Consider the following 15588-nt stretch of genomic DNA (forward strand, 5'->3'; position numbering starts at 1 on the left):
CTGTGCATATCTACTGCTTTTTTAACAGGTTTTTTTCATAACATAAGAGTGTCTATTTTCTTATGTTATTCAAGCTCAGTTGGAGTTGGAGTGTGACTTTTTTGGCCATGTATTTTGGGTCTATATACTATAACTTTTTTTTTGATATACTATAACTTTTTAATCAGTCCCTTATTCTCAGATATGCAGACTGATGGCAATTCTTTATCATTCTAGAATGTACTCAGGTAAACATCCCCATAGGCGCAGGATAACAGAGGTTAAGAGCATGCATTTTGGAGTAAGACCAGTTGCAGTTACTCTGCCTATCTGTTTGACTTGACACAAGTTATTTAAACCTGGGTGGTCTTCTATCCTGTCATCTGTAATAATAGCTGCAGCCTCTATCCCAATGTGAGAATTAAACAAAGATGCATGTAGGTTGCTGAGTTCCAAGCCTTCATATGTTAGTCCATCAATGTTAGCTGCTACTATTTTTAATTTTACATGCGTATTTAATGATTTCCTTCGGTTTATTTTAAGATGTTTACTTGCTGGTTCAAAGTATACACATGTTTTCAAGGCTCTTCATTGATATTCCCAAACTGGCTGTTAGCAAAGTCTGAGGCTAGTGTCCTGTACCTCACATCCTTGCCATCTCTGTTACTTGTTTGCATATAAATTATAAGTATGTTTTTAAAATGATCTCATTTGTATTTAACTTTGTGTTTCTGTAAATCCAGGTGAGTTTGGATTTTTCCTGTTTCTTCCTGAGTTACGTTTCTCCTTTCTTGAACCGCCTGTTTGTGTTCTTAGGCTGTATTTCCATTGGTGTAGTCATCTTTGGATTGTAAGACCTGTTTAGATATGGAGGCTATGTTACCAGTATTTTTATTCCAGATTATTATTTCTCTTAAACTTTATTTATAGTATTTTGTTTTTGTTTTATCTTGTGAATACTTTATATTTTTATGAAGTCCAGTCTTTTATGAAGTCAGTCTTTTTCCTAGATAGAGTGAGTATACCTTAAAACAGGGGTCCCCAAACTACGGCCCACGGGCCACATGCGGCCCCCTGAGGCCATTTATCCGGCCCCCGCCCCACTTCCGGAAGGGGCACCTCTTTCATTGGTGGTCAGTGAGAGGAGCATAGTTCCCATTGAAATACTGGTCAGTTTGTTGATTTAAATTTACTTGTTCTTTATTTTAAATATTGTATTTGTTCCCATTTTGGTTTTTTACTTTAAAATAAGATATGTGCAGTGTGCATAGGGATTTGTTCATAGTTTTTTTTATAGTCCGGCCCTCCAACGGTCTGAGGGACAGTAAACTGGCCCACTGTGTAAAAAGTTTGGGGACCCCTGCCTTAAAACAATGTTTCCAACCACCAGTCCACCAGAAATTCTGTGCCAGTCTGCAAAAGTGTTAACCAATCATCCTGATGTTTTATGAAGATTATAGACCCAATTATAATATTTTAGTCGAGTTTGCTTATGCTCAGGGTGATTTCTTCCACAGAGGTCCCTCAAAGAATACTCCTATTTTCACCAGTTCCCAAATGCAAAAACGTCGAAAACCACTGCCTTAGAAGACCTTCTCTGTTCCAGGATTGCAAAACTTACCCACCCTCCACCCCCCAAATCCATCTGGAATTTATTTTTTCAAAATGGGAACTAATTCTCTTTTTCCTCAAAGACTTAGTCATTTGACCAATAACCATATGAGAAATTCTCCCCCCTCCTTTACTACTTTTAGATATCACCATATAGTCATTCTTTTGCACATATTGGAATCTGATGTTTTACATGTTTTTCTAGAGAAAAACCTTTTCTTGAATGCAATTCTCAATTAAAAAATACATTATCTTCATTTTTCACCTTTTAAATGTTTTTCTTCCAATTTTTTGCATTTTAGCAAAAATTATCAAACTCATACCCCATGTTCATGTCATTCATTTAAATTTCTCTTGGATTGCTTTCTTTTTTTTTCTGTTTATAATGCAGATTTGATTTTGGAATTTTTAGTGTTGTTACTAATTCTACTTATTTAGCTCTTTTTATTTCTACCTTTCAGCTGTTATCTTTATTATTTCCGTCTGTTTCTTTTTTTATTTGTCGTCTTATTTCACAGCATCCATATTTTTCTGAATTTTATTTAGCATATAAAACAGGTGCTTTCTGAATTTTTTAGGAGTGTTTTTGTCTCTATTTTTTATGCCAACAAGCATTTCTGTCAGCTTTTGTCTTTTGTTTAATCAAACCTGAACACAGAGAAGTTTATAAATCTTCGTAGTTATGAAATCAGATAGTTGTTGTACATGATTCTATCCAACTTTCTGGCATTCTTAAATCTTGTCCTTTAGTATCGACCTATATACCTGAATCGATTTCTCCTGGTTCTACTATTTGGTCATGGTTCTCAGAGAAGCAGAGTTTGTTCTTGGTTAATCTGAAGGGTGCTAAGGTTCTTCCCTTGTCACTCTCATGTTTCTTTTAGGAATTTCTCCCTCTGAATTCACTTTCCTTAACATAAAGGGGTACCCTTCACTGTCCCCAGTTTAATTTCTCTGCCTGAATTGTAATCTCTGGATGATTCTAGCCACTCCAGACAGCAGCTTCCCCCAGTGTGTGTGCTGTGGAGGGATGGGGACTGTGCAGCCTGGAGCCTTTCTCCAGAGTGGCTTGGGCTGTTCTTTAGAGTGGGCGGCTGGCCCTAGCCTATCTCATTGCTCCCCCAAGTGGGTTTTACTCACGCTTTCGTCCAAGCTTTGCCTGATGGATATTATCTGGTGGTAGGTAGAGTGTTGACCCTGAGCTTATGTTCTGTGCTGTTGAAACTTTTATGTCCCCCTTTTTTTTTCCTTTTTTGCCACATCTTTATTAGTATTTCACCTTGATGGTGAAGGAATGCAAATTCAGTGTTGCTACTTTTTTTTTTTAATCTTATTCTGAAACTTTTTTACTTTTTTAAAACTAATGTTTAAAGCTAGGTTGGGCCTATGGAGAACACATGAAAAGGATTAAATTGCAGTGCGTTCAGGCATTAAACTGTAGTAGCAGACCTCACCCGCTGATCTCTGATCCAGTCATGTACTATCCTTCTTCCAACTCTGGGACCTTGAATGTGTATATATATTTTCCTCTTCTGTGCCCTTCATTCCCATACCCTTTCACAGAGAATAAAGAAAAGCAAGCGAGGACTTCTTCTCTAAGAAGAAATTCTAAAGTAATAGATAGCCTCCATGACAAATCCTAAGACCTGAGGCTTGCCTAGTAAGAGTGGAAACAGCCCCAGAAGCAGCAGAACCAGGCAGAGTGTGAACTTCAAATTTTACCCACCTGTAAAGGGGAGCAGAGAAGTGATGGCCAGGACTGGGAGACAGTAGGTTATTTGGATGGAGATTGATCCCTCTGGAGCTAATAAGGTCACTACTAACCACAGTTTGGAGTTCTCAGAAGATAGAGAACTCGGATGGAAACTCACCTTCCTCTGTGCTCCTCCCACTGTCACGACCTTACTTCAGTCAGGTTCTCCTCCTAAAACTGGGACTTGAGACAGTAAGAGGTTCTGGATCTCCAAACAGAGTGGCTATAGGATTCTTGAGCACTTGGTATAGGAAGTGATTAAAGTTTTTTAAGATGTGTGGCTATTATAATAAAATAATTTGATAGAGTAAACAAATTTACTTTTAGATTGCTAAGTATTAAATCTAGTCTTGAAAGAATTGCCTGTAAGAGAAATGAAAAAAATTCTTATTTACATAGAGTATAGTATACTTAGATAAATTGCTTCTCCAACGATGTAAGGGGAGATAGAGAATGCAAAAGGCTCGCGAAGATTTTAGAAAAAGACAGAAAACAAAATACAGTTGTTTAAATGCAAGAAAGCAAGACCATATGATATTTCCTTACGAATGACATGTAGATAAATGGGACAGACCAGAGAAACCAGAAATAGGACTCACATACGTATGGTTAAATTGATACTTGATAATGGTATCAAAGTACAATGGGGAATGGACAGTCATTTCAATCAAGGGCCCACAATATATTAAAAATAACTCTTGCAACCCAGTAATAAGAACACAACAACTCAGTTTTTAAAGTGAACAAAAGATTTGGACAACCAGTTCATCAAAGGAAATAGATAAGTGGCCAAAAAGCACACGGAAAGATGTCCAACTTCATTAGTGATTAAGGAAAAGCAAATTTAAAAAGTGAATTATCTAGCCCTGGCCAATTGGCTCAGTGGTAGAGCGTCGGCCTGGCGTGCAGAAGTCCCGGGTTCGATTCCCGGCCAGGGCACACAGGAGAAGCGCCCATCTGCTTCTCCACCCATCCCCCTCTCCTTCCTCTCTGTCTCTCTCTTCCCCTTCCGCAGCCAAGGCTCCATTGGAGCAAAGATGGCCTGGGCGCTGTGGATGGCTCCATGACCTCTGCCTCAGGCGCTAGAATGGCTCTGGTCGCGACAGAGCGACGCCCCGGAGGGGCAGAGCATCGTCCCCTGGTGGGCATGCCGGATGGATCCCGGTCGGGTGTGTGCAGGTGTCTGACTGTCTCCCCGTTTCCAGCTTCAGAAAAGTACAAAAAAAAAAAAAAAAAGTAAATTATCTACTAAAAATATCTAAAATTTCAAAATTAAACACATGACCGTATCATGTGTTGATGAAGATGCAAAGCAACTCTTACATTGCTGTTGGGAATACAAATGGCCAACTATTTTGGGAAACAATTTGACAGTCTCTGATAAAGATAAACATACTTACTATAATGACATACTCTTACATATTTTTACCCAGTTACACTGCTGGCTATTTATCCAAGAGATGAAAATGTAGTCCATACAAAGATTTGCATTCAGATATTTACAGCTGCTTTATTCATTACAGCCAAAAACTGGAAACAACATAAATGTCCATGAACTAGTGTATAAACAAGTTGTGGCATATCCATAAAATTGGATACTATGCAGTAAGGAAAGGATTGAACTACTGATGCATAAAACAACCTGAATGGACTTCAGCTACTGTGTATGTGGCTCTCGCAGGATGGCTCAGGGGATATAGAGTCGAACGTACACGCCAGAGGTTGCAGGTTTGACCCCTGATCAGGGCATGTATGGGAGGCAACCAGTGAGTACACAACTAGATGGAACAACTAAGAGAAACAACAAGTTGATACTTCTCTCTTTCTCTCTCCCTCTCCCCCTTTCACTCCTTCCTCCCTCCCTTTCTCTCTCCCTCAAATCAATGGAAAAAGTAAAAATAGAAAAATACTACACATGTGAAAGTGGTTGCTGGGGCTGGACTTGAAGGCAGAAGATGGACTGTGAAAGGGGCACAGGCTGATTTTTTGGGTGATAGAACTACTATTTTAATTGTGGTGATAGTTACATGATTATTTACATTTATCAAAAATCATAGAGCTGTACACTTAAAAAGGGCAAATACACCTCAATAAACTTGAAACATAGGAGATGATTCTCAATCTTCCTTCTCGTTAAAAAATGGCCTGTGGTGGTGCAGTAGATAAAGTGTTGGCCTGGAACACTGAGATCGCTGGTTGGAAACTCTGGGCTTGCCTGGTCAAGGCACATATGGGAGTTGATACTTCCTGCTCTCTCCTCTCTCTCCTTTCTAAAATGAATAAATTTTTTTAAAAAGTAAAGTAAAACAATCAGATAACCTGGTTGTTGTTTTTTAGCCTATCTGTTTGGCTAATATCAAAGTATTTGATTATGTGATATCAAGCATTTGAAGAAGGGGGTCACTCTCATACTTAAATATAATAGTACAACCTCTGAAGGCAGGTGAGCAATGTATTCCAAATTTAAAATATATGTACTTTTTGACCCAGAAATTACATTTCGCGGAATTTTTTCTACAGGTAAGACATGTAAAAATATTGCTGTTTATCACAGCCAGACCAGGGAACCACCTTAATTCCCATGAATGGGACATTTAATTATGGTGCAGCGAAGTACTGAGGTAGATATATTTGTGTGCTAATATGGAACAGTTTTTAAAAATATTGTTCAATTAAAATTTCAGTGCACAGAATGACATGTATAATGTGCTTGTGTTTTTAAAAAGCTGTATGTATTTCTATTTTGCTTGTTTGTGCATTAACTGAGCTGATACTAGCAGTTGCCTCTAGCACAGCAAAGGCTTACATTTTAATGTATATCTATTTGTTTTGCTTGTATAGATCCTTTTATTAATTTTTTTTTTTAGAGAGAGATGAGGAGCATCAACTTGTAGTTGCTTCACTATAGTTGTTCATTGATTGCGTCTCATACGTGCCTTGATGGGGGTGGGATGGGGCAGGCTCCATCCAATCCAGTGACCCCTTGTTCAAGTCAGTGACCTTTGGGCTCATTTTGGGATCATGTTGATGATCCCATGTTCAAGCTGGTGACCTCAGAGTTTTGAACCGGGGACCTCAGCATCTCAGGTTGATGCTCTATCCACTGTGCCACCACTGGTCAGATCTGCTTGCATATATTATTATTATTATTATTATTATTATTATTATTATTATTTGTAGTTTTCTGAAGTAAGAAACAGGCAGGCAGAGAGACTACTGCATGCGCCCAACTAGTATCCACCCAGCATGCCCACCAGGGGGTGATGCTCTACCCATCTCAGGCGTTGCTTCGTTGCAACCAGAGCCATTCTAGCACCTGAGGCAGAGGCCATGAAGCCATCCTTGGCGTCTGGGTCAACTTTTGCTCCATTGAAGCCTTGGCTGCAGAAGGGGAAGAGAGAGATAGAGAGAAAGGAGAGGGAGAAGGGTAGAGAAGCAGATGGGCACTTCTCCTGTGTGCCCTGGCTGGGAATCGAACCTGGGACTTCCACACGCCGGGCCAATGCTCTACCACTGAGTCAACCGGCCAGGGCCTCATATATTCTTTTATCACATGCATGTATTGCCTTCCCAGTTACAGAAAAAGAAATTAATTTACACATATTATGATGTGTTATTAGGAAATGTAGGAGTACAAGGTGACTTTCCTAATCAATTCCTCCAGAAAGTCCCTAGTGTTTTTGTCAGCAACACAACAGTGGACTAGATGGATCTTGGGATGGATTCAGTGTGACATTTCTAAGACCACTTCATAAACACTGCTTGTAAACACTGCTCTTTATAAACACTGCTTCCAGTCTGTGTCTCCTGTTTTTCCAAATTCATGTGGGAATAAGTTGAGGTGCAAATATACTCATTTTGCTTTACTGATAGGATGCCTTTTTCTTTGATGGACTGCTCCTCTAGCTTAGGTCAGTTTTACCAAGTACTTCAATGATCAAGTGACATGGTGGGGAGTGAAGTTCTGAGTTCTGAAGAAAATTTTACATCGTCTCTGCATCTTGTTCAGATGAGGAGGCTTCTGTGAGTGAGTGGAACATCGGTAGGGAGGTGTGGAAACCGGCAGTGCTTTCAGAAAACGAGGTAGCTTGGGAAGCTGTCTTCAATTTAGTTTGGATATTAAATGAATTAAAATGGACGTGCTCAAGTTATGAGCCTTGCCTCATCAGGGCTATAAAAAGCCCTTTAGCTGGTCTGTAATTTGACTCGCCTCTCTGTAATGTTACACAATATTCCTATGGTTACAGAGCCTGAATAAGTGGAAGCTAATCATTAGTTTGCTGAATGTGGTTCGTGGAACAGTCCACAGCTCCCAGACCTGCCAACTGCTGCTTGTTCAGTGTCATGTTCAGTCTCCTTGGGTAGAAGTTAGTTTGTTCCTCAGAAAAATGTACAGTAACATTTGTCTCGCGTCCAGGAACCATGCAGCACGGCAGCTCTCCCTGTGTCTTGGTCATGGGGAGCGGAAAAGGTCACCCTAAGCGCAGTGTTTTGGCACATACACTGACGCAGGAAGAAACCATTAAGGGAATGTGGGCTGACAACACAAGGGAAAGAACGAAAGCTGCAGGGATTTTGGATTCTTGGAGAAGTCACGCTTTGTTCACTTTTCAGATATTTGCTATGATAGAACTCGAGGGAGTTTACCATCGTGTGGGGCCTAGAATTATAATCATGCTCTTTGGACTCCTTCTTGTTTGTTTCATGTGACAGGACAGACGTCATTACTGCCCAGAGGTACCTGCAGACACATAGATGTGCTGCCTTTAGGAGCCAAACATTTTATGAGCTGGGGTTCTTTCTTCTCTTGTGTTCCAATATGTGTCAGTAGGTACCAGCTGGATTTGTGCCTTCACCTGGGGATTAGAGACTAAGCCACTCATGACTGTCTGGCCTGCTCCTCCTAGGATAAAAGTGGGTTCCTTCCTAGTGCCCACCTGTGACTCATTCCTCTTTCCAGATAGAAGGCTGTTGGCCCTTTCTTCTTAGAGATGGTCCAGAAAGGCACAGTCAAGTGCTCTGTTTGCCTGCTTTATCATTTAGATCTCTTTTGAGTATAAAAAAACAGAAAACCTGACTTTAACTGGCTTAAGAAAAAAGGGTATTTATTGGCTCACATGATTAAAAAGTCATGCGAGTCTGACCAGCTGGTAGTGCAATAGAGTGTTGGCCTGGGACGCTGAGGACCCAGGTTCAAAACCCCGGGGCTGCCAGCTTGAGCGTGGACTCATCTGGCTTAAATGCGTGCTTACCAGTTTGAGCCTGTGGGGTCACCAGCTTGAGTGTAGGATCATGACCCCATGGTTGCTGGGCTTGAGCTCAAAGGTCGCTGGCTTGAAGCCAAGGTCGCTGGCTTCAGCAAGGGATCACTGGCTCGGCTGAAGCCCCCCAGTCAAGGCACATATGAGAAAGCAATCAATGAATAACTAAGGTGCTGCAACTATGAGTTGATGCTTCTCATCTCTCCCTTCCTGTCTGTCCCTTTCTGTCCCTCTCTGTTCTAGTCTCTCTCTCACCAAAAAACAAACAAACAAACAAAAAACAACCCAAAAAACAAAACAAAACAACATGCGAGATACAAGGCATCAACCACATTATCAGACCGACTTTTTCTGCTTCTCTTATCTCTGGCTTTATCTTTCATACTCATTCTCAGGCTCTGTATGTTGGCATTTAGAGCATTTGCAGAACCTTCCAGGTGCAGGCCCCAGATATCCTTTCCTCTATCTCCCAGAAAAGCATCAAGTTCACTCTGTCGACTGACTTAGGTCTTGGGCCATCCCTGAACCAGTCCTGGGGTCCAGAGACATGCTGCACTTTGATTGGTCTATCCTGAATCTCCTTCCCCGCCTGGAAGGGTGGAGCCTCACCTGAGCACTTGGAGTAGTTGTGAGAAAAGGGTAGCAGCCCAGCTGAAATGAGGTGCTGCGCAGAAAGAAAAGGGACTGGGAGCTGGGAGGCAAATCGCTGGTCTTCAGAATGAGGAAGCTGGAGTCTCCCTCTAATGCATTGAAAGTCTCCATTTCTGACTGCCTCGCCAGCGGGAATGTGGAGGTCTGCTGGTTTGTGAAGCAGATCATTATCCCCAAACTCTGCCTCTTTTTCTCACCTGTATGCAGCTCAGGAAGACTAGAAGAATTATCTATTTTAAAATAAGATACACATTTGTTTAAAAATCAACAGAAGAAGAGACAAAAGACATGATTAGGAGCTGATATAATTATGGTGGCCTTAATTGCATTTCTGGGCTTAAGGCAATTAAATGTATGTATGTATGTATGTATGTATGTATGTATGTAATGGAATCAAGTCAGATTTTAGAAAATATAAAAACTATATAATATAAAAACCATTCTGACCCAACCACTATTTTAATTTCAGAGTATTTCCTTTCAGTTTTTGTTCATATGAATTTCTCATAAACTTTTAAATCTTGATTTTTTTTATTACCTGATAATCCAGGCATTTTTCCATATTGCTTGATATCCATCATTATCACGTAAAAGCAACATAATCCTTTAAAAATGTTTTTCTGCTGTTATAAAGAATAGTGTGAGTTAAACATTTTGGGGGTATGTAACTTTTTTCCTGCCTTATCTTATTTCCTAAGGACAGATCGTGTGACGTTCAAAGGGTATAAACATTTTTATGACTCTTAATACCAATTGCCAAATTGCTTTTCAAAACTGCTGCATTTATTTCTACCTCCTCTAGCAGATTATGAGAGGATCAGTTTCACTGCATTCTTGCCAGCAATAGACAGTTGGATTCGAAAACGTTTTTCTAATTTAATAAATTAAAGAATAGGTGTCATTTTATTTTAATTTGGATTTCTTTGGTTAGTGGTGAGGCTGACTGCTTTGATGTACGCTTGTTTTTTAGCTGTATTTTCTGCTCTGCTTCACACATTGTCTTTTCTTCGTTTTAGACCCCAAAACGGCTTCTGAAACAGAAACAGATATCTGCGCGGAATGGGAGATCAAAACCATCACTAGTGCTTTGAAGACCTACCTAAGGTAGGGACTTTCCATTTGCAGGGCAGCGTGCCAGCTTGTTATCAGGCAATCAGGAAGAAAGCAGCTTTATTTTCAGCCTCCAGTGAGCTGTTGGGTGGGTGTTTGAGATGTGGAAACAGCTTATGTGAGGGTGCAGTGAGCTCAGCTGGTCAAGCCAATTGTAAATCACCCGCAGTTGATGGGTTGCCATTGTGCAGTGGTGCCATGAATGATTTAGGAAGCTTTGTTTTTTATGAGAGGCGGCTCTGACAATTAGCCTTTAATAGAACCTAAAATATGGAATTTCCTGAAATCCCTGAGTGCTCTATTAAGAAAACAAGGAATCACATCCCCATTCTGTTGTGAATGCATGATTACATTCCCTATGTGTTTTGATAGATTTATGCATTGCAGATTGAATATATTGCTGGCATTGAACCTTAAAACTCAGAACTTGATGAAACTCCTTTTTTGGATCCTTCGGCTTAGATCAGAAAATACCACTTTGCTTAGGGTAGCGGTCGGGAACCTTTTTGGCTGAGAGAGCCATGAACGCCACATATTTTAAAATGTGATTCCATGAGAGCCATACAACGACCCGTGTACATTACGCATTATCCAATAAAAATTTGTTGTTGTCCTGGAGGACAGCTGTGATTGGCTCCAGCCACCCGTAACCATGAACATGAGCGGTAGGAAATGAATGAATTGTAATACAGGAGAATGTTTTATATTTTTAACGTTATTATTTTTTTATTAAAAATTTGTCTATGAGCTGATGCAGCCATCAAAAGAGCCACATCTGGCCCATGAGCCATAGGTTCCCGACCCCTAGCTTAGGGGAAGAGACTGTTTTCCTGTAATAGTATATGTTGTGTGGCTGCTATCTGCCTACACCTCCCTCTGTTGTTACGGGAGCAGATGATTGACTAGCTTCCCACATCTCAATTTCAGGGAGAAATAGAAATTTATGCTGGACTTGAAGGGCAGGCATATTTATAGCCGTTCACTGTAGTTCTTACATGGGAAGGTGGGGGTCTAGCCTTAAGGAGGACAACTGTCATCATAGGATTGAGTAGCATTTGGACAGGTTTTGTGAAGATTCCTTTGGCTCAAAAGCAAAGGAGCAAAGCCGCAGAAAAGAAATTGGTAATGCTGGTTGTTTTTGGCTGTTGGGGAACTTATGGAAGGATCTTGAAGTCAGAGTAAGATGCAATGCAAGTGAAGAGCAACCGGTAAATTAGGGGATTCAATGAGAATAAAATAAAATCTGAGCCTTTGAGAAGCTTATTATTTGGACTAGTAGAAAAACCATAAGTTTACAATTTAGCCTTTTCATTCAATATTCATACCCTCAATACTGCCATTGTAGTTTACACAAGTCATATTGTAGACGTTTGCATTTAGCACTTTTTGCACATTGATAGTGATTTGCTAATAAACAGTAAGTATATATAAAACATATTTTCAAATATTGTAATAGCAAGTAAAATTAGATTGTTTCATGCCTAATGTTAGGGGTTCTAAAGCTTCGGCATTCTATTTTTTTTTTATTCTTTTTTTTTTTTTTTTTTTCTTTTTTTGTAAAGCTGGAAACGAGGAGAGACAGTCAGACAGACTCCCACATGCGCCCGACCGGGATCCACCCGGCACACCCACCAGGGGCGATGCTCTGCCCACCAGGGGGCGATGCTCTGCCCCTCCGGGGCGTCTCTCTACCGTGACCAGAGCCACTCTAGCGCCTGCGGCAGAGGCCAAGGAGCCATCCCCAGCGCCCAGGCCATCTTTGCTCCAATGGAGCCTTGGCTGCGGGAGGGGAAGAGAGAGACAGAGAGGAAGGGGGGGGGAGTGGAGAAGCAAATGGGCACTTCTCCTATGTGCCCTGGCCAGGAATCGAACCCGGGCCCCCCGCACGCCAGGCCGACGCTCTACCACTGAGCCAACCGGCCAGGGCCAAAAGCTTCAGCATTCTAGAGAAGAATTCAACAGTAAATTTGCCTCAGAAACACCTACCAAAAGTCTCTCGTAGTATTCGCAGATGAACTGATGGTAATGATTAGGTGCTGGGAAAATGAGAGTTTAAGTACAGGTATGTACAAATGTTTAGCTAGTTGCCTGCTTCTCACACATATTTTAAAATGCTCTTGTTGATGGGTGAGTCACTGACTGAAAAGGAAATCTCTTGATTTGTGCTAGACTTAGCATCAGTACTTTGTTAGTCGTGAATACAAAACAGCTGTATCCATTCCTTTAAAAAGGAGAGAGAATGAAAATTTCAGGTAAAATCTCAAGACCTTTCAAAGGGGAAGCCAAGTTGGCCTAAGTTGAGTTGCTGTTGTTTGCCTGTGATCTTTGTCTTACAGCGTGACATTTCTCCCGGCTGCTATGTAGACAGAATATGATTGTTTTTATTAAGCTAACTAGTATATAACCTTTTATTCCAGAATGCTTCCAGGACCACTCATGATGTACCAGTTTCAAAGAAGTTTCATCAAAGCAGCGAGTAAGTTTTCTTTTGGTCACAGTTTTAAGGGGAAGAGAATAGATTTTTCTATTTCAAAGAACAGTCAGTATCCCAAAAGAAATATTATCTAACCCTTCTTATTCTGCATGTAAACTACCCACTACACACTCGTGACTTCACCACAGAATAAAAATGAAACCAAATTTTTATTTGGACTGCTGAGGGCCTTGCTAGGACGCTGAATTTACAGTAGAGGAGAGAAACTTCCCAAGTGTGTTCTTGGGGGTGGAGAGAGGAGAGAAGAACAAGTTTGCCTTTCTAATTTTGATTATTGGAGTTCTAACTCCTCGGGTTTTCCCCAGCCCTTAGAGTAGCACATTGTAGAATGAATCAAGCTTTGCACATTACCTAAACTGAGCATTGGAAGTGTTTCCCTGAATGCTGCACCACTTACGTAACTTCCCATTCTGCTTTCTGTCATGGCTTCCATTTCCAGCTTCTGATCGTTCTTCAGCTGTATCATCCAGATCCCTAGCGTCATATTACTGGTATTAAAATACATAGGGATTAGGTGCAAACCACCCTAAGTGTACTGGGATCTGTCTACGTGGGGCAAGCCTCCTGCAGGGCAGTGAGATACTCTCTCAGATGTAAGTCTGGCAGGAAACCCCGCTGTGCTGTAATGCCAATAGCCTCTGCCTCTCCCTGCTTCCTTTAAGCCCTCAGAGTTTGTCTACCCTGGCAGCTACTACTGACCTAATATAGCAGCAACTAATGCTCTGAGGGCCTTATCTACAGTACTTATAGTTTCCCCCTTCAAACAGGGAGGAGAAAGGCATGGGAGAAAGCTAGACGTGAGGATAGAGTTTATGTGATTTCTTTCTCAGGGAAATTCCAAGCCCATAGCAACCATTCTCTAATTAAACCTCACGTCAGTCCTATAAATAGGTGTGGAGTTCCATCCTTCTAACTTCCCAGGGAAATGGAGCCACTCACCCAAGTTCAACCAAAAGAACATGACAGGCCATGGTTTAGATTACACGTTGGCAGAAAGAGTCACATAATCTATGTGCCATTTCTTTCTTCTCGTCCAGACTGGCTGTCACACATGGTTTGAAAATAACTGGACATTTCCTTTGATTTCTTTGATGTTGTCTTGAGGTGTTATTTTGATATTTGAGACCCTTGCAATGTTGTTCACGTACAATTTGTTTATCACTTGCTGAGTGCATAAAGTTCCTTCTTTCCTTGAAACGAAGCCATCACTCTAGGGAATCAGTTGCTCCCAAGTTTGTTCCTGTTCTGCGTATGCAGTTGACTGGCTCCATTTCATCACGTCATGGTTTTGGCTAGATTTTTTTTTTTTTTTGACAGCAATTTAAAAAAAAAAAGAACTCTGTTACAGAAAACATCATTTAAAGCACTTGTAGATCTAGTCATTCTAGTCACAAGTACACAGAACAGGATCTTAACCCTTGGAGAAATCCTCAGTCTGTCAGTGCCCGGCCCTTGTTTTCCTTTGATTTTGTTTTGTAAACTGATTTAGCTGTGACACTGATCAAATGCTACCTCCCTTCTACTTTGGCAGAGCTGGAGAATCAGGAGTCTCGGGTGTCTGAAATCCACAGCCTTGTTCATCGGCTCCCGGAGAAAAACAGACAGATGTTACAGCTGCTCATGAACCACTTGGCAAAGTAGGTTTAAGACTGCTGGCCCTTTTCTCACCCCTAGAAGGTTCTTATCGTAGCACTAAAGCTGGTCTCAGTTCTGCTCATGTTTGCCTCTCCCACTATTGCATCAGGTATGCTAGAGGCTTAGGAAAGAAATGTGTGAAATGTTAACTGCCGTGGACAACAGCAGCAAATGCCAGATGGTCTTTGCAGAGTGGGCTGGGGAAGTGCCCAATGCAACCAGGACGCCAGGCAGAGTTTTCAGGGGGGTTTTGTTCTTGCAATGACCAAGGGCAAACAGGAGTATGTCATCCATGATACCAAGCAGAATTTTTAGGGGTTATATGTTCTTGTGATGATCAAGGGAAAACATGAATATGTTGTGGGTTTACAGACCTTGGATTTGAAGTAAAAAGGCCTGGATTCTAGAGTTGACTCTGTTCTTAATGAGTCACTTAATGAACTCCGGACTAACCACTAACCTCTCAATTCCTAATTTCTTTATCTGTCAAATATGGCTAGCAGGCTCTCTGTTATCTATAATGTCATTGACTTTTAAAGTTACATGTATTAAAATCTTTGAAAGCCCTGGCTGGTTGGCTCAGCGGTAGAGCGTCGGCCTAGCGTGCGGAGGACCCGGGTTCGATTCCCGGCCAGGGCACACAGGAGAAGTGCCCATTTGCTTCTCCACCCCTCCGCCGTGCTTTCCTCTCTGTCTCTCTCTTCCCCTCCCGCAGCCAAGGCTCCATTGGAGCAAAGATGGCCCGGGCGCTGGGGATGGCTCTGTGGTCTCTGCCTCAGGCGCTAGAGTGGCTCTGGTCGCAACATGGTGACACCCAGGATGGGCAGAGCATCGCCCCCTGGTGGGCAGAGCGTCGCCCCTGGTGGGCGTGCCGGGTGGATCCCGGTCGGGCGCATGCGGGAGTCTGTCTGACTGTCTCTCCCTGTTTCCAGCTTCAGAAAAATGAAAGAAAAAAAAAAAAGTAAAAAAAAAAAAAAAAAAAATCTTTGAAGAAGTATAGAGAATAAAGGAATTATTTTTGGCCAATGTCCATTTGCCCTCTGAGATAATCAGAGCATTCAGTGGGGGCCTGGTTTTCCTGCTAGGAATATTTG

General features: G+C 41.5%; 1 protein-coding gene across 1 annotated transcript in view; it reads left to right on the forward strand.

Annotated features, from left to right (window-relative positions):
- ARHGAP26 (Rho GTPase activating protein 26) overlaps positions 1-15588 on the forward strand; it is a 462432-nt gene that overhangs the window by 266068 nt on the left and 180776 nt on the right. The window contains 3 exon segments of the mRNA XM_066344335.1: positions 10272-10359; positions 12783-12841; positions 14391-14496. Of these exon segments, the coding sequence (XP_066200432.1) occupies positions 10272-10359; positions 12783-12841; positions 14391-14496 (253 nt within the window).

The sequence above is a fragment of the Saccopteryx leptura genome, chromosome 6, assembly GCF_036850995.1.
Source record: "Saccopteryx leptura isolate mSacLep1 chromosome 6, mSacLep1_pri_phased_curated, whole genome shotgun sequence".
Taxonomy (NCBI): Eukaryota; Metazoa; Chordata; class Mammalia; order Chiroptera; family Emballonuridae; genus Saccopteryx; species Saccopteryx leptura.